The sequence below is a fragment of the Oncorhynchus tshawytscha genome, linkage group LG18 (assembly GCF_018296145.1).
Source record: "Oncorhynchus tshawytscha isolate Ot180627B linkage group LG18, Otsh_v2.0, whole genome shotgun sequence".
Classification (NCBI taxonomy): domain Eukaryota; kingdom Metazoa; phylum Chordata; class Actinopteri; order Salmoniformes; family Salmonidae; genus Oncorhynchus; species Oncorhynchus tshawytscha.
In genome coordinates this window covers 23128355-23154519 of record NC_056446.1, presented here as the reverse complement: position 1 = coordinate 23154519, position 26165 = coordinate 23128355, and the positions used below count along the sequence as shown (strand labels likewise).

Below are 26165 nucleotides of genomic sequence, written 5' to 3'. Positions count from 1 at the left end.
TCCAAGCCATCCTATTCATTCTATTTCTATGACTGGTACAACCAGTAGAGGAGAGGAGTGAGGACAAAGGTCTGCTGGATCCAAGGTTGTCAAGGTGGAGGGGAGTGTTCTTTATACAGGGAAATGGAGATGAGGGCAGGTTCTGCTGATGTGCAAAAAGGTATCTTAGAACAAAGTGAGAACAAACTTATCCAGCTGTGCCAAATGGAGTACACCGAGTGTACAAAACATTAAGAACACCTGCTCATTCCATGACGGACTGACCTGGTGAAAGCTATGATCCCTTATTGATGTAACCTGTTAAATCCATTTCAAATGAGTGTAGATTAAGTGGAGGAGACAGGTTAAAGAAGGATTTTTAAGCCTTGATACAGTTGAGACATGGATTGTGTTTGTGTGCCATTCAGAGGGTGAATGGGCCAGACACAAAATGTAGGTACCTTTTAACTGGGTATGGTAGTAGGTGCCAGGGGCACTGGTTTGTGTCAAGAACTGCAACACAGCTAAGAATGGTCCACCACACAAAGGACATCCAGCCAACTGGACACAACTGTGGGAAGCATTGAAACAACATGGGCCCGCATCCCTGTGGAACGCTTGACACCTTGTAGAGTCCATGCCCTGACAAATTGAGGCTGTTCTGAGGTTAAAAAAAGGGTGTGGGGGGTGCAAATCAATATTAGGAAGATGTCATTGCCCTTAGGAGCTGATCTAATATCAGTATAATGTTTTTGCCCCTGATGGTCATTACTGGATTGGGGGAGCGTAAACTGATCCTATATCAGATCCAACTCTCTGGGCCTGTGTTAACATTCTGTTCAGGTTTTCAGCAACATTTAGATAATTACAATCAGCACCCATCTAGGCAACATTTAGGCCTACCCACAGCAATAAAGACATGCACTGCATAACAAAGACAAACCATGTTAAAGAGGTGGTTGTCCAAAAACTTGCAACTCAGTGACAGAAGAGCGTTCTCCTCAGTGACCCTCTCTGTGATGGGAACTCGAAGGGCAGACCGCCTGAATCAGCCAGCACACTACAAAAGTAAAGACGCAGTCAAGCGTCTTACAGAATACCGACAGAGCAGACATGTAGAGAGAGAGAGGGACACACACACACACACACACACACACACACACATCCTTTGCCCCAACTCCAGCTCTCCTCTGTCTCAGTGTCTGACGTGACATTAAATCAGACCCGGAACTCAATTAGAGGAAAACGCTGTGCTAGGACCAACGTAGGGGCGGGGGGGTGATTTGCGGCCGGACACCAGAACAGGACCTGGAGATATTTTATGGGAAGATGAAGCGTTGAGTAGGGGCTTTATTAAATATCGATATCTGATAATATGACACAGACGACTGGTCCTAATGGAAGGTTAGGATGAGTAGAGGAGTGGCCACTCGCAGACTAGTGGGATTTGCCTGGTTTTACCATGGAGTTGGCAGGGTTTCTCCACCCCTATCACTGCATAGGCGGCGCAAGACCCCCTTCAAACACACATATCCCTGCACCTGAGATGAGACGAGTGTGAACTGCATAACAACGTCCTCTCCAGGGATAGATTAGCAGCTAAAGCGGTCACTAAGCATGTTGGCCTGTGACACCAAACACAGCACACGCCACTGAGGCCGGGGTCACTCACTCTCTTCCTTCCTGAAGGGGCTCTGGAGTAAAAACAGAGGTAGAGGCATGTAGGGTTGGGCGATGTCAACTTTTCTCCTATTGTGATTATGTACCCATAAAACATTGTGAGATATATGATTATTTCAGCCCCATTGGCCACTGCCCCCCAAAAAAAAAAAAAATTGTTGGTGAAAAGAATAACAATAATTAACAAAACCTCAGCTAAAACGACAGTCGGGCTATAGCACGAAATCTAATGCAACTTTATGACAACACCTTCATAGGCTAAAATATTTTGGAAATAAGCTACTGTTCATAACTTCAACTTGTCTTAAAGCTAGTATGATAGGCCAGTAGGAGGAATGAGGATGGGTTATTGGCGATTTGGCTTTCAACCTTGCATAGATCATTTCTTTCTTAAGGTTAAACTTGTAATAAAATAAACAATTCTATAGGCTTTTGATATTGCTTGATTTGTCTCATTTTTATTGCTCTGGCTACTTAAGTTTAGGCTATTCAAATCTCTTTCTAACTGGACATTTTGCGCTGCTTTGGTGGGCTTCTCCGCTCTGTCTGGCCTACATTCCTCTCTTGTGGTCTGTAAGCTATATTAAAACATATTTATTGAAATAGGCTACAGCAAATAGGAATAGGCAAATTACTCGTAACGTCACTTGTGCGCTACCAAGTTCAAATAGGCTAAACCCTCGTCTGTCACCATCACCTGCCAATTCATGATGTCGTCACTGTCGACAACTGATGTCTATCATCTATCATGTCTAAGATCGCCCAACCCTAGAGGGATGTAGAAAACAGAGGGGTGCTCAAAAGACATGAGGGGAGAGCTGCCGGAAAGAGGAAGACAGGTTATGGGAGGAAAGAGAAGGAGGGGGAAGTAAGCAGGAGAGAGGGGTGTCAGAAGACATGAGGGGAGAGCTGCCGGAAAGAGGAAGACAGGTTATGGGAGGAAAGAGAAGGAGGGGGAAGTAAGCAGGAGAGAGGGGTGTCAGAAGAACATGAATGGGGTGCTACAAGAAAGAAACAGAAAGCAGGTAGAAACCGAGAGAGAAGCAAGAAAGAAAAGAGGATAGGCAGAGCTAGAGACAAAAAAAAACCCTGAAGTCTGAAAAGCAGCCAAGCCTATGCCCGTAATATGAAATGGAATGACTGTGTACAGATAGAAACCTTGATTTAAAGCAGGGTACTGCCAGAGACCTCACAATACGATACTATGACAATACTTTGATGGCCATATGATATGTATTGTGATTCAATACTGTTATTTTATTGCAATTTGATGTTCCAAACATACTGTTTTGGAACACCTTCCTAATATTGAGTTGCACAACCTTTTGCCCTCAGAAGAGCCTCAATTCGTCGGGGCATGGACTCGACAAGGTGTCTAAAGCATTCCACAGGGAATGCTGGCCCATGTTGACTCCAATGCTTCCCACAGTTGTGTCAAGGTGGCTGGATGTCCTTTGGGTGGTGGACCATTCTTGATACACACGGGAATCTGTTGAGCGTGAAAAGCCCAGCAGCATTGCAGTTCTTGACAGAAACAAGTGCGTCTGGCACCCTCTACCATAACTCATTCAAAAGGCACTTAAATCTTTTGACTTTCCCATTCACCCTCTGAATGACACACATACACAATCCATGTCTCAATTGTCTGAAGCCTTAAAAATCCTTCTTTAACCTATCTCCTCTCTCCTTCATCTACACTGATTGAAGTGGATTTAACAAGTGACATGAATAAGGGATCATAGACTAACCAACTGAAAGCTATGTCATGGAAAAAGCAGCAGAAATAAAAGTGCTGAAAACATGTTGGCTAACTATTTAAAAAGCTGATGGAGAACAAGCTATAGAATTAAAAAATACCGTAGTTTGTAGCAGGTACAGTCGTCTTGCGCCAACTAGCTATAGTTTAAAAAATATAAATATATACTTTTTTTTTTTTTTAAATCAATACATCTGCCTCAAATATCAATATAATATCATATAATTTCCCCTCCCCATCACTACCATGCATCCATTAGGACCGATTAAGACTATGAACTAGACCCATCTAGTGTATCATACCATAGTAAAGGCTAAAGAAGAGAGGGCAAAGGCACAGAGAGAGAGAGATGTTATTCAGGTTGCAAATATAAACATTCTGTTACCAGCATTATTCTGTACAGTTTTTGCCATAACCTCAGATCTGTAAACTAAGACCAGTTTGTGCAGTGAAGAGACTGGTAAACAGGTAGCAGAGGAAGCAGTGTCCCAAGAGTCTGGTAGTATAGGTAACAGTGTATAGGTAACAGTGCCCCCAGGGTCATCTAGGTCTCTCTGTAGAATGCTTGGTCTGTCTGAAACATGCAATCACACGACATAACACTGGGCTCAGGGCAGGCATGTTGAAAAACAGACTCCAGACTGAACCCATGGGTACTGGGAGGTGTGTGTGAGAGTGTGTGTCTGCTCATTGTCTACTGCTGCAGAGGGGCTTGAGATGGTGTGTCACACTTCAAATACCAAAGTTAACACACACCTTGCAGCCTGGTGTGCCTCCATAAACCTTCATTTCGGAGTCTGTAGTGACGTCCACACAGGATTTTTTTCTAATTTCTTATTTTTAGCCCCAAAAGTAAAACGGGCCCCTTGAGATTGGCACTGTTAAGGTTCCTACATCAGATCAAACACAAAGCACATACAAAATAGAACAAAAAGCTAAGGCTGTGTTGTCATCAGAAGGACTGATAGGACTCCCATTGGGATTATAGGCCTACTGCTACATTGGAATTCGATTGACAGTCATAACATCTATTTTTATATTAAAATACAGACACTCACACTATTAAGGCGCTGCTTCTTTTGAATTGTGTTTTAAAAGTAGTCTCAAAGCAGACAGTGTCGCTGCTAATAATAAGCTGTTCTATGGTCTGGTCTATTTGGACAAATCTGGGCTTTTTGTTTTGGTTCAAAATGGATTTGCAGTGAATATGGTGGTGTTAGAACAGATTAGAAGAATCCATTTTACTCCATTATAAACACACACACATCCCGTGATGACACTCAATGAGGTGGACATGGAACATCCCAAAATCAAGCTGACATGAGAGGACTGAGGACCTAGCATACACATGATGAGACAGCCCGATGGCAATAAGGCAAAATAAGGTTCATGACCAGAAATGAACAGATAATCACATTATCTACCCCTTTACATCTCCCTGAAGTGTCTGTTTTACGTCTCCCTTCAACTATCACCATCTTGGTTTCTCCCTCGCTCATAGAAACAAGTAGGCTGCCCTGCACAGACTTCTACTTCCATCTCCCTCACTCCCTCTCTTTGAAGTGACAGAGCCTGTGCTCAAGCCACAACTGATGCAATCACCAGAGCAAGTGTCTCATCCCTGGATCTTGATGCTTTTTCTCTGGCCTGCAAACAGACTCTCTTCCCCTTTCTCGCTCTCTGCCCCTCCCTCTTCTAACACCTACTCTTCTAACTTTTCATAATTATCTCCCACTCAGTGGCCCTCTATCCCCCTCTCCACTCCCACCTCTACTTCTCTCCGCCCACCTAGCTTAGGGTAAATAAACAAACATTAAATCTGGGAGGTGGGACAAATATGATGACTTTGCCATTACCTTGACATGACTTCTTCAGACACTCATATTCTTAAACCTAACAATAGGTGTGCAGCCTCTCCTCTCAGCTTAAAGAGATTCTCCAATATTTTTGTATACTTTTTAACCAGTAATTCTGAAAGTAGCACTGACTCACGAGCCAAAAGTGGTCCCTGTAAAGTGTATCATGCCACATACAGTGCCTACAGAAAGTATTCACACCCCTTCAATCATTCCAAATTTGTTGGTGTTACAAGGTGGGGTTAAAATATATTTCTCATTTTTTGTCAATGATCTACAGATTATTTTTATTATTTTTAAATGTAAACAAAATGTTTGAATTTATAATAGCTTGATTAGCTAAGTATTCAATCCCCTGAATCAATTCATGTTAGAATTAACATTGGCAGCAATTACAGCTGTCTTTATGGGTAAGTCTAAGAGCTTTGCACACCTGGATTGTACAATATTTATACATTATAAAAAAATATTCTTCAAGCTCTGCCAAGTTGGTTCCTAGAGAGCTATTTTCAAGTCTTGCCATAGATTTGAAGCAGATTTAAGTCAAAACTGTAACTAGGCCACTCAGCAACACTCAGTGCATTTGGCCTTATGTTTTAGGTTATTGTCCTGTTGAAAGGGTAATGTCTCCATGTCTGTTGGAAAGCAGAATGAACAAGATTTTCCTCTAGGATTTTGCCTGTGCTTAGGCTGGACAGGGTAGAATTTTACTGTTTAACGTATGACCCACCTTACCTTTCTCCACACCCCGCAAAAATCTAAATCAAACGGAATGTGTTTGACGTGATGCGCCGCCAAAAACAGCTAGCATGGCCAGCAGAGTACATCGCCAGTGGCACGCATGCACACACTCCATGCAGATCAACAGCTCCACAATGATGTGACCGACTTGCTCCAAAGTGGGGGCTTTTTGTGGAAGCCAGACAGGACAATCCAAGGAGGATGTCGTGAGCAAAGTTACTGGGCTAGAATTTAGTCAAGCTTGCTCTTTATAGATTTATGCTTCTAATTGAGCATGTTATAAAAAAACATTTGATGATAGGCTATACTCTATGGCTGGATTTGTATTTTTACAATGCTACATTAATTTGGCAGACCTAACATAATTGACCCTATTTCTACAAGGCCTAATCATATTTCTATGGATATTTTGTTAACGCATATATATATATATATATATATATATATATATATATATATATATATATATATATATATATATATATATATATATATATATATATATATATATATATATATATATATATATATATATATATACACACTCACATATATATATATACACACACACATATATATATATATATATATATATGTGTGTGTGTATATATATACACACACACACTGGGGCAAAAAAAGTATTTAGTCAGCCACCAATTGTGCAAGTTCTCCCACTTAAAAATACGAGGCCTGTAATTTTCATCATAGGTACACTTCAACTATGACAGACAAAATGAGAAGAAAAAAAATCCAGAAAATCACATTGTAGGATTTTTTATTTATTTATTTGCAAATTATGGTGGAAAATAAGTATTTGGTCAATAACAAAAGTTTCTCAATACTTTGTTATATACCCTTTGTTGGCAATGACAGAGGTCAAATGTTTTCTGCAAGTCTTCACAAGGTTTTCACACACCGTTGCTGGTATTTTGGCCCATTCCTCCATGCAGACCTCTTCTAGAGGCTCTTCTGTAAAGAGCAGTGATGGCTAGGCCAGTCCAAGACCTTGAAATGCTTCTTACGAAGCCACTCCTTCGTTGCCCGGGTGGTGTGTTTGGGATCATTGTCATGTTGAAAGACCCAGCCACGTTTCATCTTCAATGCCCTTGCTGATGGAAGGAGGTTTTCACTCAAAATCTCACGATACATGGCCCCATTCATTCTTTCCACGGATCAGTCGTCCTGGTCCCTTTGCAGAAAAACAGCCCCCAAAGCATGATGTTTCCACCCCCATGCTTCACAGTAGGTATGGTGTTCTTTGGTTGCAATTCAGCATTCTTTGTCCTCCAAACATGACGAGTTGAGTTTTTACCAAAATGTTATATTTTAGTTTCATCTGATCACATGACATTCTCTCAATCTTCTTCTGGATCATCCAAATGCTCTCTAGCAAACTTCAAATGGGCCTGGACATGTACTGGCTTAAGCAGGGGGACACGTCTGGCACTGCAGGATTTGAGTCCCTGGCGGCGTAGTGTGTACTGATGGTAGGCTTTGTTACTTTGGTCCCAGCTCTCTGCAGGTCATTCACTAGATCCCGCTGTGTGGTTCTGGGATTTTTGCTCACCGTTCTTGTGATCATTTTGACCCCACGGGGTGAGATCTTGCGTGGAGCCCCAGATCGAGGGAGATTATCAGTGGTCTTGTATGTCTTCCATTTCCTAATAATTGCTCCCACAGTTGATTTCTTCAAACCAAGCTGCTTACCTATTGCAGATTCAGTCTTCCCAGCCTGGTGCAGGTCTACAATTTTGTTTCTGGTGTCCTTTGACAGCTCTTTGGTCTTGGTCATAGTGGAGTTTGGAGTGTGACTGTTTGAGGTTGTGGACAGGTGTCTTTTATACTGATAACAAGTTCAAACAGGTGCCATTAATACAGGTAACGAGTGGAGGACAGAGGAGCCTCTTAAAGAAGAAGTTACAAGTCTGGGAGAGCCAGAAATCTTGCTTGTTTGTAGGTGACCAAATACTTATTTTCCACCATAATTTGCAAATAAATTCATTTAAAAAATCCTACAATGTGGTTTTGTCTGTCATAGTTGAAGTGTACCTATGATGAAAATTACAGGCCTCTCATCTTTTTAAGTGGGAGAACTTGCTCAATTGGTGGCTGACTAAATACTTTTTTGCCCCACTGTATATATGCATTCAGGTAATGAACTCATTATTATACATCAACATTTTAATATGATTACAATTGTTTGGCAATCATTCTTGAATTAGATTTACATTTTTTAAATAGTCTACTCTATTACCCTATACATCACATTAAATGACGAGATTAAATTGAAGTTTTTATATATATATATATATATATATATATATTTTTTTTTTTAAATTGGGAATAAATAAACTATCACAAGTTATACTTCCCACTGTGTTTAATTTCTCATGGTTATAACAACATTGTAACATTCTTGTAACATTCTTTTTAAGAAAAATAGTGTAGGTTTTCACATGGAATAATATAACTCTTGAAGCTCACATTAGGCCTAGGGCAATGTGGTAAAGTACTGTTATTCCTTATCCACTTAAATGTTTTTATTTATTGTTTAATTTAAAAAATGAAAAAAACATTTGCTCGCTCCCCACACTTTTCTAGGGAAAATCCAAGGCCAGTCAAAATCCAACAATTTTGACTGGCCTTAGATATATTACATTTATTTTTTCCATAAACTCCCTAGTCCTTGCCGATGACAAGAATACCCATAACATGATGCAGCCACCACCATGCTCGAAAAAAATTAAGAATGATACTTGGTGATGTGTTTGTGTGTTACCTCAGGCCACTACTTCACTACCACATATTTACAATGCAACATCCATGCATATGTGTGTGTAGAGTGTGTCTTATGTCTATGCGCCTGTATGTCTCTTCACAGTCCCTGCTGTTCCATAAGATGTATTTTTCTTTTTTAAATAAATGTTTTATCGGATTCTACTGCTTACATCAGTTACGTGATGTGGAATAGAGTTCCATGTAGCCATGTCTCTATGTAGTACTGTGCACCACCCATAATCTGTTCTGGACTTCGGACTGTAAAGAGAACTTTGGGGACATGTCTTGTGGGGTATGCATGTGTGTCCGAGCTGTGTGCTAGTAGTTTATAACAGACACCTCAGTACATTCAGCATATCAACACATACAAAAAAAGTAATGAAGTCGATCTCTCCTCCACCTTGAGCCTTACATGCATATTATTATGGTTAACTCTCTGTGTAAATTTAAGGGCCAGTCGTGCTGCCCTGTTCTGAGCCAATTGTATTTTCCCGAGGTCCCTTTTTGTGTCACAAGACTGAACAGTACCCCAGGTGTGACAAAACTAGGGCCTGTAGGACCTGCCTTGTTGATAATGCTGTTAAGAAGGTAGAGTAGCACTTTTTTATGGACAGACTTTTCCCCATCTTAGCTACTGTTGTATCAACATGTTTTTACCATGACAGTTTACAATCCAGGGATACTCCAAGCAGTTTAGTAATCTCAATTTGCTCAATTTCCACATTATTTATTACAAGATTCAGTTGAGGTTTAGGGTTTAGTGAATGATTTGTCCCAAATACAATGCTCTTCGTTTTTGAAATATTTAGTACTAATTTATTCCTTGCCACCCATTCTGAACCTAACTGCAGCTCTTTATTAAACTTTGCAGTGGTTTCACTCGCTGTAGTAGCTGATGTGTATAGTGTTGAGTCATCCGCATACATAGACACACTGGCTTTACAAAATTCAAAATTACAATGCTTCATAATTTCATCAGTTATACTTGGATGTGTAGAGTCAGCGTTTGCTGCTGGCATGTCATGCCTAAATTTGCTAATCTTGCCAATGAAAATCATTAAAGTAGTTGGCAATATCAGTGGGTTTTGTGATGAGACATCTGATACAATGAATGATGGAGCGGAGTTTGCCTTTTTGCCCCAAATTTAATTTAAAGGTGCTCCAAAGCTTTTTACTATCATTCTTTATGTAATTTTTCTTTGTTTCATAGTGTAGTCATTTATTTTTATTCAGTTTAGTCACATGCTTTCTCAATATGCAGTATGTTTGCCAATCGGTTGTGCAGCCAGACCTATTTGTCATTGCTTTGCCTCATCCCTCTCAACCACAATGTTTTTCCTAAATCAATCCACAGGGATTTAACAGTAATTTTCTTAATGGGTGGGTGCTTATTAGTAATTCCATAAAGTGTGTCAAGTGCAGCGTCTGGTTGCTCCTTATTACACACCACAGACCATAAATATTCTTTACATCAACAACATAGGAATCAATACAAAACTTGTATGACCACAAACACTAGATTAGGTCCATCCTTTGGACCTTTTGTTTTCCTAGACATGGCGACTATATTGTGATCACTACATCCAATGGATTTGGATAATGCTTTAAAAGCACATTTCTGCAGCAATAGTAAAGATGTGATCAATACATGATAATGATTTAATTCCTGTGCTGTTTATAACTACCCTGGTAGGTTAACTGATAACCTGAACCAGGTTGCAGGCACTAGTTACAGTGTTGGATTTCCCCCAAAGATAATGGTTTGTATTCAGTACATACAATTTTAAAAAATGGCCAAATTTATTGCAGTTTTACTTTTGTGCCTTATTGCAAACAGGATGAGTGTTTTAGAATAATTTTATTCTGTACAGGCTTCCTTCTGTTCATTCTGTCAATTAGGTTAGTATTGGGGAGGATAGGGATGCACTGACATGACATTATTGGCCGATACCGAAATCCAATATTTTCCTTGCCAAAAAAACAATACAGATAACTGATATAAAACATTTTTGCTGCCTTTTAAGCATTCTAGTACAGTTAAATAGTTCACACACACACACACACAGCGATCTATGGCACTGAATCTCAGTGCAAGAGGCGTAACTACAGTCCCTGGTTCAAATCCAGGCTGTATCACATCCGGCCGTGATTGGGAGTCCCAGCGTCGTCCGGGTTTGGCCGGGGTAAGCCGTCAAAAAAAAAATTTGTTCTTAACTGACTTGCCTAGTTAAATAAAAGGTTACACACCAAAAAGTTATTTTGTTGGCATTTACCTGTGTCCCCATTACCAGTCAAATATAATCAAAATCTATTTATTTCACTAACTTGCTATGTTGTTTTGTTGTTAATTTGTTCAGTCGTTTCATTCTCAACCAGGATTTCATCATACATGTCAAGCAGTGGTTTTAGCTGTATGTCCATGGCCTCTTCTGTCGTGGGTCCTCTTCCTCGGTGCCCACTGTCACTGTGTCCGTTTCCATCTTGTCCAGCTGTGTGTGTAACATTTCACGTAAACCCTGTTTCTTGTCTGCATCGAAGTAGCGGTCCTTGTACATAGCATCGAGCATGGTGGCGACACAGTAAGAGGCTCAGACAGAATGTCACCAAATCTCTTGTTCACAGTCTCAAGTACTTTTGTACGTTTTAACCCCATGGTCTGTGTTGGCAGTTGTTGATCAGGAGTTTCAATGCCATGACAGAGGGTATCACGTTTCAAACATGTTCTCAAATGCCGGCAGTGGTATGAGAACCAGCACATTCTTGAGCATGCAATATGCCTTTATCAGTATGAAATCCTCATCCACCCACTGTGCTGTCAGACTCAGCATGCTCATGGGGCTGGTCCAAATGTCAGTAGTGAAGCTAATAGCAGTGACGCCCATAGCAAGTAGCTCATAGATGCACAGTATTGTTGAAACGTACAACTCCGGTAGGGCAACACCTGAAAAATAGTGTGTATCGAGGCTCGACCAGACGGTGAAAGCCAACATCATCCACGACAGAGGACGGTTGATTGTCATGGGCAAAGAATTCCACCTTTGAGTTGTCTCACTGAAATGTTCTTACTCTTTCAGATGACTGCTCAACTTCTTGTTTAATTGTTGGAAGTGTGCCCTTAGGACTTTTCTGTTTTTGTTCTGTGTAGTCATTACATTAGCATCATTTGTTCTGTGTAGCATCATTTTCTTTTTGTGATGTCATCACATCATCTACTTACGTTATATAGGTATGCACATCAGCTTTGACATCGGTTTTTCACATCGCCGTTAAACTAGACAGACATCAGGCCGATGCCAATGTTGGCATTTTTAGATAATATTGGCATATTCCGATATGCTCACCGATATATCATGCATCCCTAAGGGAGGAACTACAATGTTTTTGTTCCATCCTCAGTTTTTGCCTATCACAGCCATTAAACTCTGCAACTGTGGGGTTTCCTTCTTCTCCAGCAACTGAGTTAGGAAGGAAGTCTGTATCAGGCTGTAACACAACAAAATGTGGAAAACGTCAAGAGGTGTGAATACTTTCTGAAGGCATTGTATGCGCAACTTCTCATGGCTTTCTCGCTCTGCTGTGTCCACTGAGCCATTGGACCTGCCCCGCAACCCTCATTGGATAATGCTGAGCAGGCCTCTTGCTAGCTGTCACTCAAATGCAAGGGGCTGAAGCTTAATGGCTAGAACTAAAATTGCTAGGGGCTGGCCCACATGAGGGGAAATGTAGGGAATATGGCACAGCACAGCTTCAAGAAAAGTTGCTTTCAAACTATGGATTTTTTGGCCAATTGAGGTAAGACAGTAATTCTGCTAATAGATTACGCATGTATGAACTGCACATTGACACATCCTGTCCAAAGCGGGAGATTTAAAAAACACTTTTAGTCACCAAAGTACCGGAGCATGTCTTTAAAAGCATTTCTCTTCATTCCCTTCGACCCACTCCTGTCCAGGATCCAAACAACTCATCCATTCAGATGGCAGAAAACACTGAAGGACTAAACTACCCATAACTGTCGCTGCTCTGGTGATTATGACCAATCTAATCTTGTCTGTCGTAGTTATTGACCTTGGCTGTTCTGTTTGAGCTCACATTAGATTTTGGCCTATTCTATTCTGTGAGGTGTCCTATTTAACATGAAGGTACATCATTACCCATGCTGACAAAGTACAGCGGCACTGATGCCCTTCCCATAACTGCTGATAAAGTGGATTTCCCTGTTCAGGCCAGCAGCCAGTCACATAAATATAGAGTGGAGACGCTGGTCAGTTGGTCATGGGAGTGGGTTCCCTCCTCTCTTCACTACTCAACAGAGAGCTGATGTGATGTGAGTAAGCACATTCGTCATAGCCTGATAGAATTCATTAGGCAAACTAATTTCCAAACTGTCAGAGACACCGAATTATGCGCCCGGCTACCAAATTATGGATTTTACATTTCCCAAAGCATATGCTTATTTATTGCTTTATATGAAATATAGTCTGGGGAAGGATATTACAGACTTCATTACTAGGGAAAGTGTGAAAGGGGGAACTGTTGTTTCAGATGAACATGTACTTGAATGAACGTGACTGGAAGTGGGTAAAATGAGGATCAACCAAAATCCCTTAAAAAACACACACCTATTGCAAACCTAGTTCAACAACCTCATAAAAAAACATTGTGTCAGTTTAGGTACTTGGAGCTAGATGGCTGCATTCCCACGGGCCCCGGCATAGATCATTGCAGCGTGGTCAACATTTTTCATGGTGCATGCGGGCGGTCAGACAGACAACTTTGGGATTCAAATATTTTGTTATCGCCGCAGATTAGATTACACAGGATAGGTGCAATGAAATGTTTTGTTTTACAGGGTCAGCCATAGTAGTACGACACCTCTGGAGCAAATTATGATTAAGTGCCTTGCTCAAGGGCACAGACAGATTTTTCACCTTCTCGGCTCGGGTATTCAAACCAGCGACCTTTCGTGTTACTGGCCCAATGCTCTAACCCAGTGGTTCCCAAACTTTTTATAGTCCCGTACCCCTTCAAACATTCAACCTCCAGCTGGGTACACCCTCTAGCACCAGGGTCAGCGCACTCAAATGTGTTTTTTTGCCATCATTGTAAGCCTGCCACACACGTTAATCAGAAGGGTATGCTTGAAAGGATGCACATAACTCTGCAATGTTGGGTTGTATTGGAGAGTGTGAGTCTTAAATCATTTTCCACACACAGTCTGTGCCTGTATTTAGTGTTCATGCTAGTGTGAGCTGAGAATCCACTATCACATAGATACATGGTCGCAAAGGACATCAGTGTCTTAACAGCGCGATTTACCAAAGCAGGATACTCTGAGTGCAGCCCAATCCAGAAATTGGCAGTGGCTTCTGATAAAATTCAATTTTCACAGAACCGCTTGTTGCAATTTCGATGAGGCTCTGTTGTTCAGATATCGGTAAGTGGACTGGAGGCAGGGCATGAAAGGGATAACGAACCCAGTTGTGTTATCCGTGTCGGGAAAGTACTTGCATAATTGCGCGCCTAACTCACTCACGTACTTTGCTGTATCCCATTTGACATTGTCCGTAAACTTGAGTTAATTTGCACAAAAAAAAAATCATAATGCAGACAGTGAAGAGCTCCAACTTCTTAATCAAAGCCTCAATTTTGTCCAGCACATTGAATAGCTGAAGAGATTCCCTGTAATCCTAGATTCAGATCATTCAGTCGAGAAAAAACATCAACCAGATAGGCCAATCGTGTGAGAAATCATCATGCAAGCAGTCAGACAACTAAAAATTATGGTCAGTAAAGAAAACTTTAAGCTCGTCTCTCAATTTAAACAAAAAAAACGTGGCAATACTTTGCCCCTTGATATCCAGCGCACATTGGATATCAATGTTTGTTGTAAAATAATTACATGGTCGCTCCCCATATCATTGCATAGTGCAGAAAATACACAAGAGTTCAGGGCCTTACTTTAACAAAGTTAACCATTTTCACTGTAGTGTCCAAAACGTCTTTCAAGCTGTCAGGCATTCTCTTGGCAGCAAAAGCCTCTCAATGGATGCTGCAGTGTACCCAAATGGCATCGGGGAGCAACTGCTTGCACGTGTTATCACTCCACCATGTCTCCCTGTCATGGTTTTTGCACCATCAGTACAGATATCAACACATCAACCACCAAAGTCCATTTGATGTCACAAAGCTGTCCAGAACTTTAAAAATATAATCTCCTGTTGTCCTGGTTTCCAGAAGAGGAGGTCTTCCTTAATTGACCCCCCATAAATATAACGGACATATACCAGGAGCTGTGCCAGGCCCAACACGTCTGTTGACTCATCCAGCTGTAACAAATAGAGTTCACTGGCTTGTATGCAAAGCAGTAACTGTTTCAAAACATATCTTGCCATGTCACTGATGCGTCGTGAAACAGTGTTGTTTGATGAAGACATTGTCTGTAGTTCAATGTAGTTCTCATCAATGTAGTTCTCATCATATTTGCACCTCTTCGATGGTCCAACGCCCCTGTCTGTTGTTCGGTGCTTTCCCGGTTACGGGGGCAGTAAGCTCTTTGACTGCATCAGATTCACAACTGTCAGTGTCCATGCTAGCTGGGCTAAAAACAAATGTAGAATTACTGATGCTAAGCATTGGATGTGCTCGTGGAAGCAGAACTACTTGTCGTCGACAGGTGCAGGTGTAGTACTGCTGGTAATAGCAGTACTAACGTTACCAGTAGAGCTGGTATGTGTCTCTATGGACATGGGCCTTAGTTTCTTTTAACAATTTATCAATTTTCGAGCAAACGAAATGAGCAGAAGCTACGTTTGGCTACATATGGACCGTTTGTGGAATTCCCCCGAGAGAGTAACAGTTAATAGATTGGATGTTAATTATTTGACTAGGCTACCTGTATTTGACATTGTGTTGTCATTTCGCTGAACACCAGATGGTTTAATGAAACGAGGTTGCTCAGGGGAGAAAAAAAAACTCACCCAAATGTATTTCCCCGTTGGAAAATATAAATGGACTGTTTGAAAATGTGAAGATTTTTTTTTGTCAAAGCATATAAATAAAAATATATATATTTTTCCAAATGTGAATCACATTTTTATTTGGCGTACCCCCAGCGGCATTATGCGTACCCCAGTTTGGGAATACATGCTCTAACCCCTAGGCTACCTTCTAGGCAACCTGCCACCACCCTATGTCATGACTAGGCTGCAGTGCAGTTCACCAGTGTGTGGAAACAAATATTTATAAATGGAAAGAAGTGGAGGGCACTCAACCAACGTGAGTAGAGGTGCCTTTTCAATAAATATTGATAACCCATTTATTTGTCTCTGCCTGCAAATCTTCCACGCCTAAAGGGTAGGCTATAGGCTATGCAAAACGTAAGAAAAAGTGCAAGTGTCTGCTCTCATCATTCTTGCTGCTTCAAGTTCAGTAGCCATACCTCTCCTAATTGGGCGTGCGAGATCAGGCGAGTGTCTGTTATCTATTAAATAGACTGGGATATATGCATGGCCAGAGAAGAACGGGGCAGTTATTTTCTAAGAAAATGAACTTCCTAAATATGATTAAGCTATAATTTAGTAGGGCTGGGACGATTCCATTAGTTGCAATAATCGTTAGTATCATGGCATGGAAACAAAACACAAAGCCATATTTAGCAGCCCTAATGTTGGAAACAAACATTATGTTGTCATAGAGTCACATGTATTTATTTTCCAAGATATAGCACACAATATTGTATAGGTCTGGGAATTGCCAGGGATCTCACGATATTATCATGATACTTAGGTGCCGATGCGATATGTATTGTGATGAAAATACTGTGATTTTATTGAGATTCGGTGTTTCAAACATACTGCTCACCAAATGTCTGCTGCAGAGGGAAGAGAGAGGAAAAAACTAGTTTTGGGCCTTCAGAGTGTTGCAGCGGTCTAAGGCAATGCATCACAGTGCTAGCTGTGCCACTAGAGATCCTGGTTCGAGTCCAGGCTTTGTCGCAGCCGGCCGCGACCAGGAGACACATGGGGCGGCGCACAATTGGCCCAGCGTCACCCGGGTTAGGGAGGGCTTGGCTGGCAGGGATGTTCTTGTCCCATTGCTCACTAGCGACTCCTGTGGCGGGCCGAGCACAGTGCACGCTGACAGTCGCCAAATGTATGGTGTTTCCACCGACACATTGGTGTGGCCGGCTGCCGGGTTAAGCGGGCATTGTGTCAAGAAGCAGTGCAGCTTGGCTGGGTTGTGTTTTGGAGGATGCACGGCTCACGACCTTCGCCTCCCGTCCGTACGGGAGTTGCAGCGATGGGACAAGACTAACTACCAATTGGATACCACGAAATTGGGAAGAAAAAAGGGCAACAAAAAAACGAACAAAAAGATACAAAACAATAAAATATATAAAAATAAAATAAGAAAAACTTCTGATATAGCCCAGTAATACAGATAGCCTGTATTATGATATAAATGGGCCACATGAAAAACTCTGATAATTTAACCTATTTCTTGGGTTCATTTTGCTCATTGTGATATTGCCTATAGGGTGTAAAATCGCTGGAACCATGACTGCCAAACGAGCTGCGTCACATATGGCTAAAATAAAATGTGGGGGACTGTGGTCAGGCTCGGGACCAGCTCTTGCGGGAGTCAGTCAGTACTTCAGTCACTATAGGGTTCCGCTCTAGTCAGCTGCTTTGTGGAATACTGACACAGCAGCTTGGTCCATCTGAACCACAGTAACCAACAGCCACTCTCCTCTCTCTTACACAGGAAACACAGTAATACCAGCTCACTGACTAACAATACCGTATATGAGAGTAATTAAATTGGTAATACAATGTTACTTTACCCAGACTTCAACATTTGAATGATATGAAACAGACAAACTGTCTAATGTATTATTAGATGTTAGAAATCATGAAAAGCAAGATAAAAATATATTCTAAATACTTATGACATTTAGGATTCTATACTAACATTACTTCAATGTGCACATTTATAATCACAAAATAAACATGTCTATTACCTCACTATTGTGTCCTCTCAGGTTGAAGTTGATCCTCTGTGGGGTAGTCCGATCCCTTCTGCAGTGGCTGGATGTGAACGTTACCCCGACAACCCCTCTCCCATTCCCTGTGGCAAGCCAGCCCTCCTCATAGTAGCGCCGCCGGCACACCGGCTTCTCCTTCTCGCTCTTGGGTACCCGGCCCTTCCATGACAGGCAGAGTATGTTGGAGTCGCTGCACAGGACGGGGCCATGCTCCACTGCGGCGAACATGCCTGCCGACCGCAACTCGTTCCACGATGAGGTAAAAGAATCCTGTAGGTCGCGCCTTTTGATAAGGATGGTAGTCCAGCTATGAGCGCTTCCACTCCGCTGCAGGCAAACTCGTGTCGGCGCCGTGGAACAGACGCTGCATATTATTTGACGTTTTGGTAGTCTATCTAGGTGTTTGTTCCCATACGTTTTTAAGAAAATAGTCTGATCAGTTGTTGATCACTAAATTATCTAAATAACATGGTTGGCCAGTGGTGATTTCATAGAAGATTGCATAAAAGTTCAAAGGCACACATTCAGGTCATTTCGATTTGTTAAAATCAGTAAGTCCTGTCAATGTGATACTGACTCCATGAGTATTGACCACGGAGGTGAAAGATTAAAGTATTGGTCTATACATTGCGTACTACCAAATGTTATCCACGAACACATTTTTTTACTTAACACAAAGTGGAATTTTATAACTACAGTAGATCCGATCACAGGATAAGAAAACCTATTTTCCTTTGTTTGCAGTCAAAGCCAACTAACCTAACAACTTAACAAAAGCTCCTCCAACAACTTTGAACTACGCAATAAGTTTAAAAAACATTCATTCTTAGAGCCTTGATTAGCTCTGTAAGAAACTAATTTGTTGAGTGCATGTAAAAAGGCAAATGTCAGAGCACTAAAAAAAAACTCATAGAATGCAGGCATCAAATCTCAATTCCAAACCATCCATTGCTTCAATCTGGAGCATCCGATTATTCTGAATATGGTCCAATTCGGTGTAGCATCACTGCTGAACCAAACACCTGTTCTCCATGCGATGTATGAAATGGGACTCCTCACATCAGGGCTGTAATCATGAGTCCAAAACAAAATGTGTTGCAACTAAAACGAGAGTTTCTATTGGACAAACGCAAGTAGGGCCCTCCCCGTTACGTTTGCGTCCGTTTAATAAACGTTTTGCAAAAGACTTGGTGTAATAAATAAACCCCAACTGTCAACCCCAACCCGTGGGAGTACTGCTTCTCCCAGCAAAATCATTATGTCACCCAGCTTGCCTTCCAATCTATGTCGGGGATCCCGTCAAGGAGTGCTGTGAAAAAGGGAGAAAAATAAACATTTTATATAGAGTGATCAAGGAGAAGATCAAGGAGAACTGATACCCCTGAGAAAACACAGCAGCAATAAATATGCCAAGACCAGCCCGAATGCGCCGTTTGTGTTCACATTGTTGAGACTCAAGAGAGAAATCTGAGAGAGAAATCAAGAGCGGGAGAATGCATGGCGAATGGTCATAAAGACCACGACGCAAAAGACAGGACAATAAAATACTACAAATATTGTTCGGCTGTGATCTGTGAAGCAACTCGATGGGAGGCACAACATTGGAGCCTTCCATTGTCAAACGTATTGGCCATCCCGTTCGGTTTACAAATCATTGATTCAGACTATGTTCATATATATTGATACAGCAGCTAGTTAACAGCTCAGTGCCATAATTATCCACAACATAGCTACTCGATTTCCAATAAATAGCATACACTTATAAACCACTGCTAACTAACGTTAGTTTCCAGAATCAAGTTGGTTTAGCACCATAAACTGGAGATATTTCTTTATATGCAAGTATTTGATACTTTGGTATTTTGGCAGCACAGCCCAATCAGTGACGTTAGCTAACCTTAGCGAATAACGGGCTAAATAACAGTGACCATTTAATAATATCAATCCATTCGGCTAAATATTGGCAGAAATTGCATTAGCCAGCTAGCAATTTAGCAGCTTATTCACTGCATACCTAAAGCGGGTAACTAAATGATTAAGTACCTAGTTAACTAGTAAGCCACAGACAGAAATACCGGCATTTTCCCATTTGATCTGGACATTTTACAAATCACAAAACTAGCTAGCTAGCTAACGTTACCAACCACTAGCATCGGCATCTTCACTGTAAATTGGTTGGCTAGCTAGTTAGCTTACGTTAGCTAGTCAGTAGCCCGATAGAAAACTAGCTAGCTAGTCGTTTTGTTTTGAAAAGACACGTTTGTGTGGCTAATTGCAAAAACAGCAAGGGAGTAGGTATCGTTGTCAGTATGCTAAAATCATGTGAGACCTAACGTCAATATCGCTGGATAAATATCAATGGACAATGAGAAACCGCTTACCTCTCGTCTCCCTTCCCTTCCCTTGTCTTGTGTTGTTGCTGAATGTACAGGGCAGGGCCTGTGCTGGGGCGCGTTCAGTAGGACGCAACGTTTTGGAACGTTCAGATAGAAATAGGCTATGTAGAACAAATAGGCCTCTGACACGTAGTGGCACATAGAGTTGGGAATGAAAATAATGGAATGTTCATTAACCTTCTTATGAAATAATAGAATGCTCATTAACCTTCTTATGAAATAATAGAATGCTCATTAACCTTCTTATGACGTTATAAAGTTCAGCCATTTTGGTCAGGAAGTTGGTCAAACATGGTTTGCCAGTGCTGTGATACGATAGTGTAAAATAATGATTTTGAAGAATGTCTCTGCCCAATATGTTGGTTAGCTAGCTAGCCAGCCAGTTTTAAATTCATTGTTTTAATTTACTGCCAATATGTTAACATTCCATTCAAAAAGTGCAGTCAATCCACAACCATACACTGGAGTTTGGATTTCTCCCTGACCAATATGGCTGCCAGTTTCAATCCATTCTGGAACTTTGAGAGTTTATGACAGAGGCTCTCTAGCAATGTTACATAATCTCTATGTAGAGGGATCGCATCAGGTCTATTCATGGCATTTCTATCGGCAACGTTTTACAACGTTTGGCAACTGAACGTGGCCCTGGTTACTGTATCACGTGACATACATCATTTGGTCCACTACACCTCGTTTTCTGTAGATAAAAACAGCTAATATTGGAGACACGAAGATCTTCAATCTACATTTTCTGAATTGCTAAAATATATGGAACAACATCTGAGAAAAATAATTTTTATTGGCAGACCATAGCTAATTGTTATCTGTATATGTTATAGCATGTGGCATGACTTAGTAAGACACTATTTTCTTTGCAAAATAGCACAAATGTAGGTTCTAGAAGAAATTAGATGGCTAAATGTACCTATAACTTATACAAAATAAAAAATAAACGATTAAACCTGTTATTACTCCGATACCGATGGAGGCAGCATTTCACCGCTTTCTTGGTCAGTCTGTCACTGAAGAAGATAACTGTCCCGCCCCCACAAAAATCATGGCGGCCCCCATGGTAGTCGGTCGAAATATTCGCACCTTCGGAAGGATATTCGTGGGAGTCTCACAATCGGTACAGTATTTACTATACTTAAGATTAAGTATATTTGCGTTGTCGTTATTAATGGGTTATCCACATGTATTTCTCTAATATACGAAGCTTATCGCACAGATTCTGCGTGTGAACTTAGTTAGCCAGCCAGCTCTGCTCTAGGGCGTTTACTAATAACCTGAACCATAGCTAGCTACCTTGATCATGTTTTGTTAATTCACAGTTTTAGCTAATAACAATTTGGCTAGTTTTTACAGGGATCAATAGGATTGAACTCTTGCAGATATCATGGGAGATCTACATTATGTCGGTATGTACCTAACTAACTAGCGGGCTAAACTCAACTCCATTGTACATTTTTTTAAATTTAAGTATTGACCATAATTTGGTGAAATACATACTTTTTCAATAAACGTCAAATGCAACCACCGACTGCTCGTTTCTATTTATTGAAGATGGCAACTCAGCGCGAATGCGAAATTTGATAGAAACACCATCAGATATTTGATTGGTGAATGAGTATTTGGAGCCCTTGGCCTAAGTAATCGGAGACGTGCACATTTGCACTGACTTGCCATCTTTGAGAAACAGAAACGAGCAAACAGTCGGTTTAAATGAACGTTTATAGAAAAATGTTGGATTTCAGCAAACAAAGGCACACAACTACAGAGGACAAATATAGGTAAGCATTGTATTATTTTTTTTATTTTTAAATATTGACCTTGGTTACAGGCGTCATTCACACTGAGCTAAAGGGTAGAGCTGCCACTTTCAAGGGACTCTAACCCGGAAGCTTATAAGAGATCCTGCTATGCCCTCCAACGAACCATCAAACAGACAGTGTCAATACAAGACATTTTCAACATGTCCCTGATTGAGTCTGTAATACCAACATGTTTCAAGCCATAGTCCCTGTGCCCAAGAACACAAAGGCAACCTGCCTAAATGACTACAGACCTGTAGCACTCACATCCGTAGCCATGAAGTGCTTTGAAAGGCTGGTAATGGCTCACATCAACACCATTATCCCAGAAACCCTAGACCCACTCCAATTTGCATACCGCCCAAACAGATCCACAGATGATGCCATCTCTATTGCACTCCACACTGCCCTTTCCCACCTGGACAAAAGGAACACTTATGTGAGAATGCTATTCAGTGACTACAGCTCAGCGTTCAACACCATAGTACCGTCAAAGCTCATCACTAAACTAAGGATCCTAGGACTAAACACCTCCCTCTGCAACTGGATCCTGGACTTCCTGACAGGCTGCCCCCGGGTGGTGAGGGTAGGTAGCAACACTGATCCTCAACATTGGAGCCCCCCAGGGGCTCCCCTCCTGTACTCCCTGTTCACCCACGACTGCATGGCCAGGCACGACTCCACCATCAAGTTTGCAGACGACAAAAGTTGAATTAAATTAAGATTAAGTTTGCAGACGACAAAAGTTGAATTAAATTAAGATTAAGTTTGCAGCCTGATCACCGACAACAACGAGACAGCCTACAGGGAGGAGGTCAGAGACCTGGCCGGGTGGTACCAGAATAACAACCTATCCCTCAACGTAACCAAGACTAAGGAGACAACAGGAAAAGGAGGACCGAGCACGCCCCCATTCTCATCAACGGGGCTGTAGTGGAGCAGGTTGAGAGCTTCAAGTTCCTTGGTGTGCATATCACCAACAAACTAGAATGGTCCAAACACACCAAGACAGTCGTGAAGAGGGCACGACAAAGCCTATTCCCCCTCAGGAAACTAAAGATTTGACATGGGTCCTCAGATCCTCAAAAGGTTCTACAGCTGCAACATCGAGAGCATCCTGACTGGTTGCATCACTGTCTGGTACGGCAAATGCTCGGCCTCCGACCGCAAGGCACTACAGAGGGTAGTGCGTACGGCCCAGTACATCACTGGGGCTAAGCTGCCTGCCATCCAGGCTAAACTGCCTGTTATCCAGAGGAAGGCCCTAAGAATTTACTAACCGGTGCCTGTATGTAGCCTCGCTACTGTTATTTTTCACTGTCTTTTCACTGTTTTATTTCTTTACTTACCTATTGTTCACCTAATACATTTTTTTGCGCAGTTGGTTAGAGCCTGTAGGTAAGCATTTCACTGTAAGGTCGACACCTGTTGTATTCGGCGCACTTAACAAATAAACTTTGATTTGATTTGGTTGGGCTAATCAATGTAGTCGGAACTGAATTCCACAAAGCCTGGTCTCTACTCAACTCTGTTTGCGGAGGTCATTAGAAACTTTATTCACCATGGAGTTGCGTTTAGTCAGCTACTAGCTTACTAGCTATAGTAAAGTGTAAAATCCATATAGTGAGCGTTTACTACTTGTCAATCCTATAGCTAACTAATCCAACTCAATTTTCACCTTCTCCATTCTCCTACAACAGCCCTCTCCAGTTGCCTGCAACCTGCCTCCACACTGGAACCTTCTCTTCCTCTCTTCCCTCATCTGTGAGTCGTCCTGTTTTCTTTTTGACACTCCCAGCACAGCGCCAATAGCCTTGATGCCCCCAGCACTATTGTGCCAAAAGCCTTGACGGTGTCTCCGTGTGGTTTCGGCTTTACTCCTTCAACACCTTGTCTACATCGCCTTGATGCACTGTTAGTCTATAACTAGGACCCTGACTTTTCATTGTCAGATCACATGGCCAGGAAAAAGACAGTACCCTATATAGAGCATGGATGACAAACATTATTCTGCTGAACTTTTATCTAGTAAATTACACATTTCTCTTTTCCTTCCAGGTGATTGTCACAGAGGAGCCGGACACGCTGTACCAGAAGGTGTCTCTGCTGGTGAAGGGCCATGACAAAGCAGTCCTGGACAGCTATGAGTTCTTCGCCATCCTGGCTGCCAAAGAGCTGGGAGTCACTCTGGGCAAAGTGTGAGTTGACATAGAGGGGTGTTAAGCTGTAACTGTCACATCAGTTCATTATGTTCCCATCTCTGAGTTGTCCTTCGACTAAATGAGCACAGAGCATCTCTAACCCACTTTTACATTTAGATAGCAGTGCCAATCTGCTTTGATGATAATGCTCAATGTTTGTTTTCTCACTGTGGGACAATACTCACTCAAAAGGCTGTCTATTTTCTTTTTGCACTAGATTTGAGCCTCCAAAGAACATTGAGCGGCTGACACTTCTGAAATCTGTCCACATCTTCAAGAAACACCGGGTCCAGTACGAAATGAGGACGCACTACCGCTGCATAGAGGTGAGGCAAACAGTCTTCCACCCTTAAGTTCCTACAAATGCCTCTTCCCTCATCTTTTTCAGAACTAGAACATACCATTGGGGATTGTTTCCACTCCTATTGATTCTGTTAGAACTCCTGAAGAGTCAATGGATTCATAGGGTTTATTTCAAGATGAGATGGATGGCTATAGGGAAGGTTCAATGGACTGATACAGGGGGTCAGTGGTATGTCTACATCCCCTTTTCATCTCTCTCCCTTAGCTCTCTCGTGTGACTGGATCCACTGCACAGGTGTACCTGGAATATATACAGAGGAATCTGCCAGAGGGTGTGGCCATGGAGGTGACTAAGGTAAGATTGAGAAGATGTTACAGGTTCTGGATAGGTTTCCTTTCTACAAATGTATTTTACATTGGTGTCCCCTTTTTTCCGACACCAAATACAAACATACACATATGAAGGCCGTCCATTTGTAAATAAGAATTTGTCCTTAACTGACTTGCCTAGTTAAATAAAAATATGAACAACTTTCAAACGCACACAAACAACATCTACATTTCTTCTGCCCAGACACACATGCTCACACCCCATCCCTAGTGCCTCCATTATTGTTTGCCACATGGCCTTTGCCCATGCTATTTCAATAATAAATATTTAGATGTTTCCATTGTGTTAATGATGGTGGTTTGATTTTATTTTTTTTTCACATTTAAAAAAAAATGTTTTTCAAGATGAGTGAGAAGAAAAAAATTGTCCAGTCCATTGAGTATTTCAATACACCCCCATATGCCATGTCTTGAAATATGCAGGGTCTGAGTAGGTTCCATGGTGTAGCTAAGTCAACCACAATGTCAACAATCTACAATTGTCTTTTTTTCTTTTTTTTACATGTTTTTTGCTTTGTTATGCCGTCTTGTGTTATCAGGAATAAGATCAGTCATATGCCTTAATCTGTTTTGGACATAATAAAGTTGTTAGCATTCTTATACACACGCTCAAATTTGAACGTACAGACTCCACTTCTGGTTGTAATATCTGTATCTTTAGACCTCCATGGAGAAGGTTCCAGAGCATCTCCATGAACCTATGTGGAACGACCCGCCAACTGAAGAGAAGCCCAGCCAATAAGAGCAGAGTCACATACATAAGCTGCTTATCTCAGCACCCAATCAAGAAGACAGAACCTCCAGCCCTGAGACCGGTCCAGAGAATATGCTTGTTGACAAGGGTCAGCCAGAGCAAGGCGCTGTATAGATGATCTGATCAACTACTAAACAAATAGGTATTGTAACTGTGCGGCCCCTAGCTCAGGCCAACCCTCATGAACAAGCAGTGACTCAGTATCTGTGCATCAGGGCATCCTCCACAAAAGCAAGAACTGCAACGGACTATTTCAGTCCAGAGAGATGGTCAGTAGTCATCTGCTCTCTGAGTTAAGCTTTATGCTGCTCATTTTAGTTGGCTTTCTTTTTCTTGTAATGTCCAACTTTCTGTACTCCAAAAGACTACAAGATGTATGTTTTGTTATTAAACTATTCATTATCATGTCTATCTTTGTTTGACGATGTGTTCTTTGGAATACTGGTACCGTGTGCAAGTCAGTCAGATTCATAA

At 41.5% G+C, this 26165-nt stretch overlaps 2 protein-coding genes across 3 annotated transcripts in view; one reads left to right on the top strand and one right to left on the bottom strand.

Annotated features, from left to right (window-relative positions):
* Positions 1-20379, bottom strand: part of tulp4a (TUB like protein 4a) — a 55478-nt gene extending 35099 nt beyond the window's left edge. Inside the window, exons 1-2 of the mRNA XM_042300506.1 lie at positions 20218-20379; positions 17813-19145 (exon numbers count right to left, since the gene is read on the bottom strand). Of these exons, the coding sequence (XP_042156440.1) occupies positions 17813-18064 (252 nt within the window). The 5' untranslated portion in view covers positions 18065-19145; positions 20218-20379. The remainder of the gene's footprint in view (positions 1-17812; positions 19146-20217) is intronic.
* An 830-nt stretch (positions 20380-21209) lies between these two features.
* Positions 21210-26100, top strand: mrps10 (mitochondrial ribosomal protein S10). 2 transcript variants are annotated; one of them, XM_024378218.2, is made up of 7 exons: positions 21210-21361; positions 21598-21650; positions 23744-23807; positions 24102-24241; positions 24462-24570; positions 24813-24902; positions 25599-26100. In XM_024378218.2, the coding sequence occupies exons 1-7, from the start codon at positions 21215-21217 to the stop codon at positions 25677-25679; spliced, it is 684 nt and encodes a 227-aa protein (XP_024233986.2). In that variant the 5' UTR covers positions 21210-21214; the 3' UTR covers positions 25680-26100. The 2 variants fall into 2 exon arrangements, with proteins under 2 accessions (XP_024233986.2, XP_024233984.1); XM_024378216.2 differs by having other exon boundaries at positions 21231-21361; positions 21589-21650.
* Positions 26101-26165: the final 65 nt, after the last annotated feature.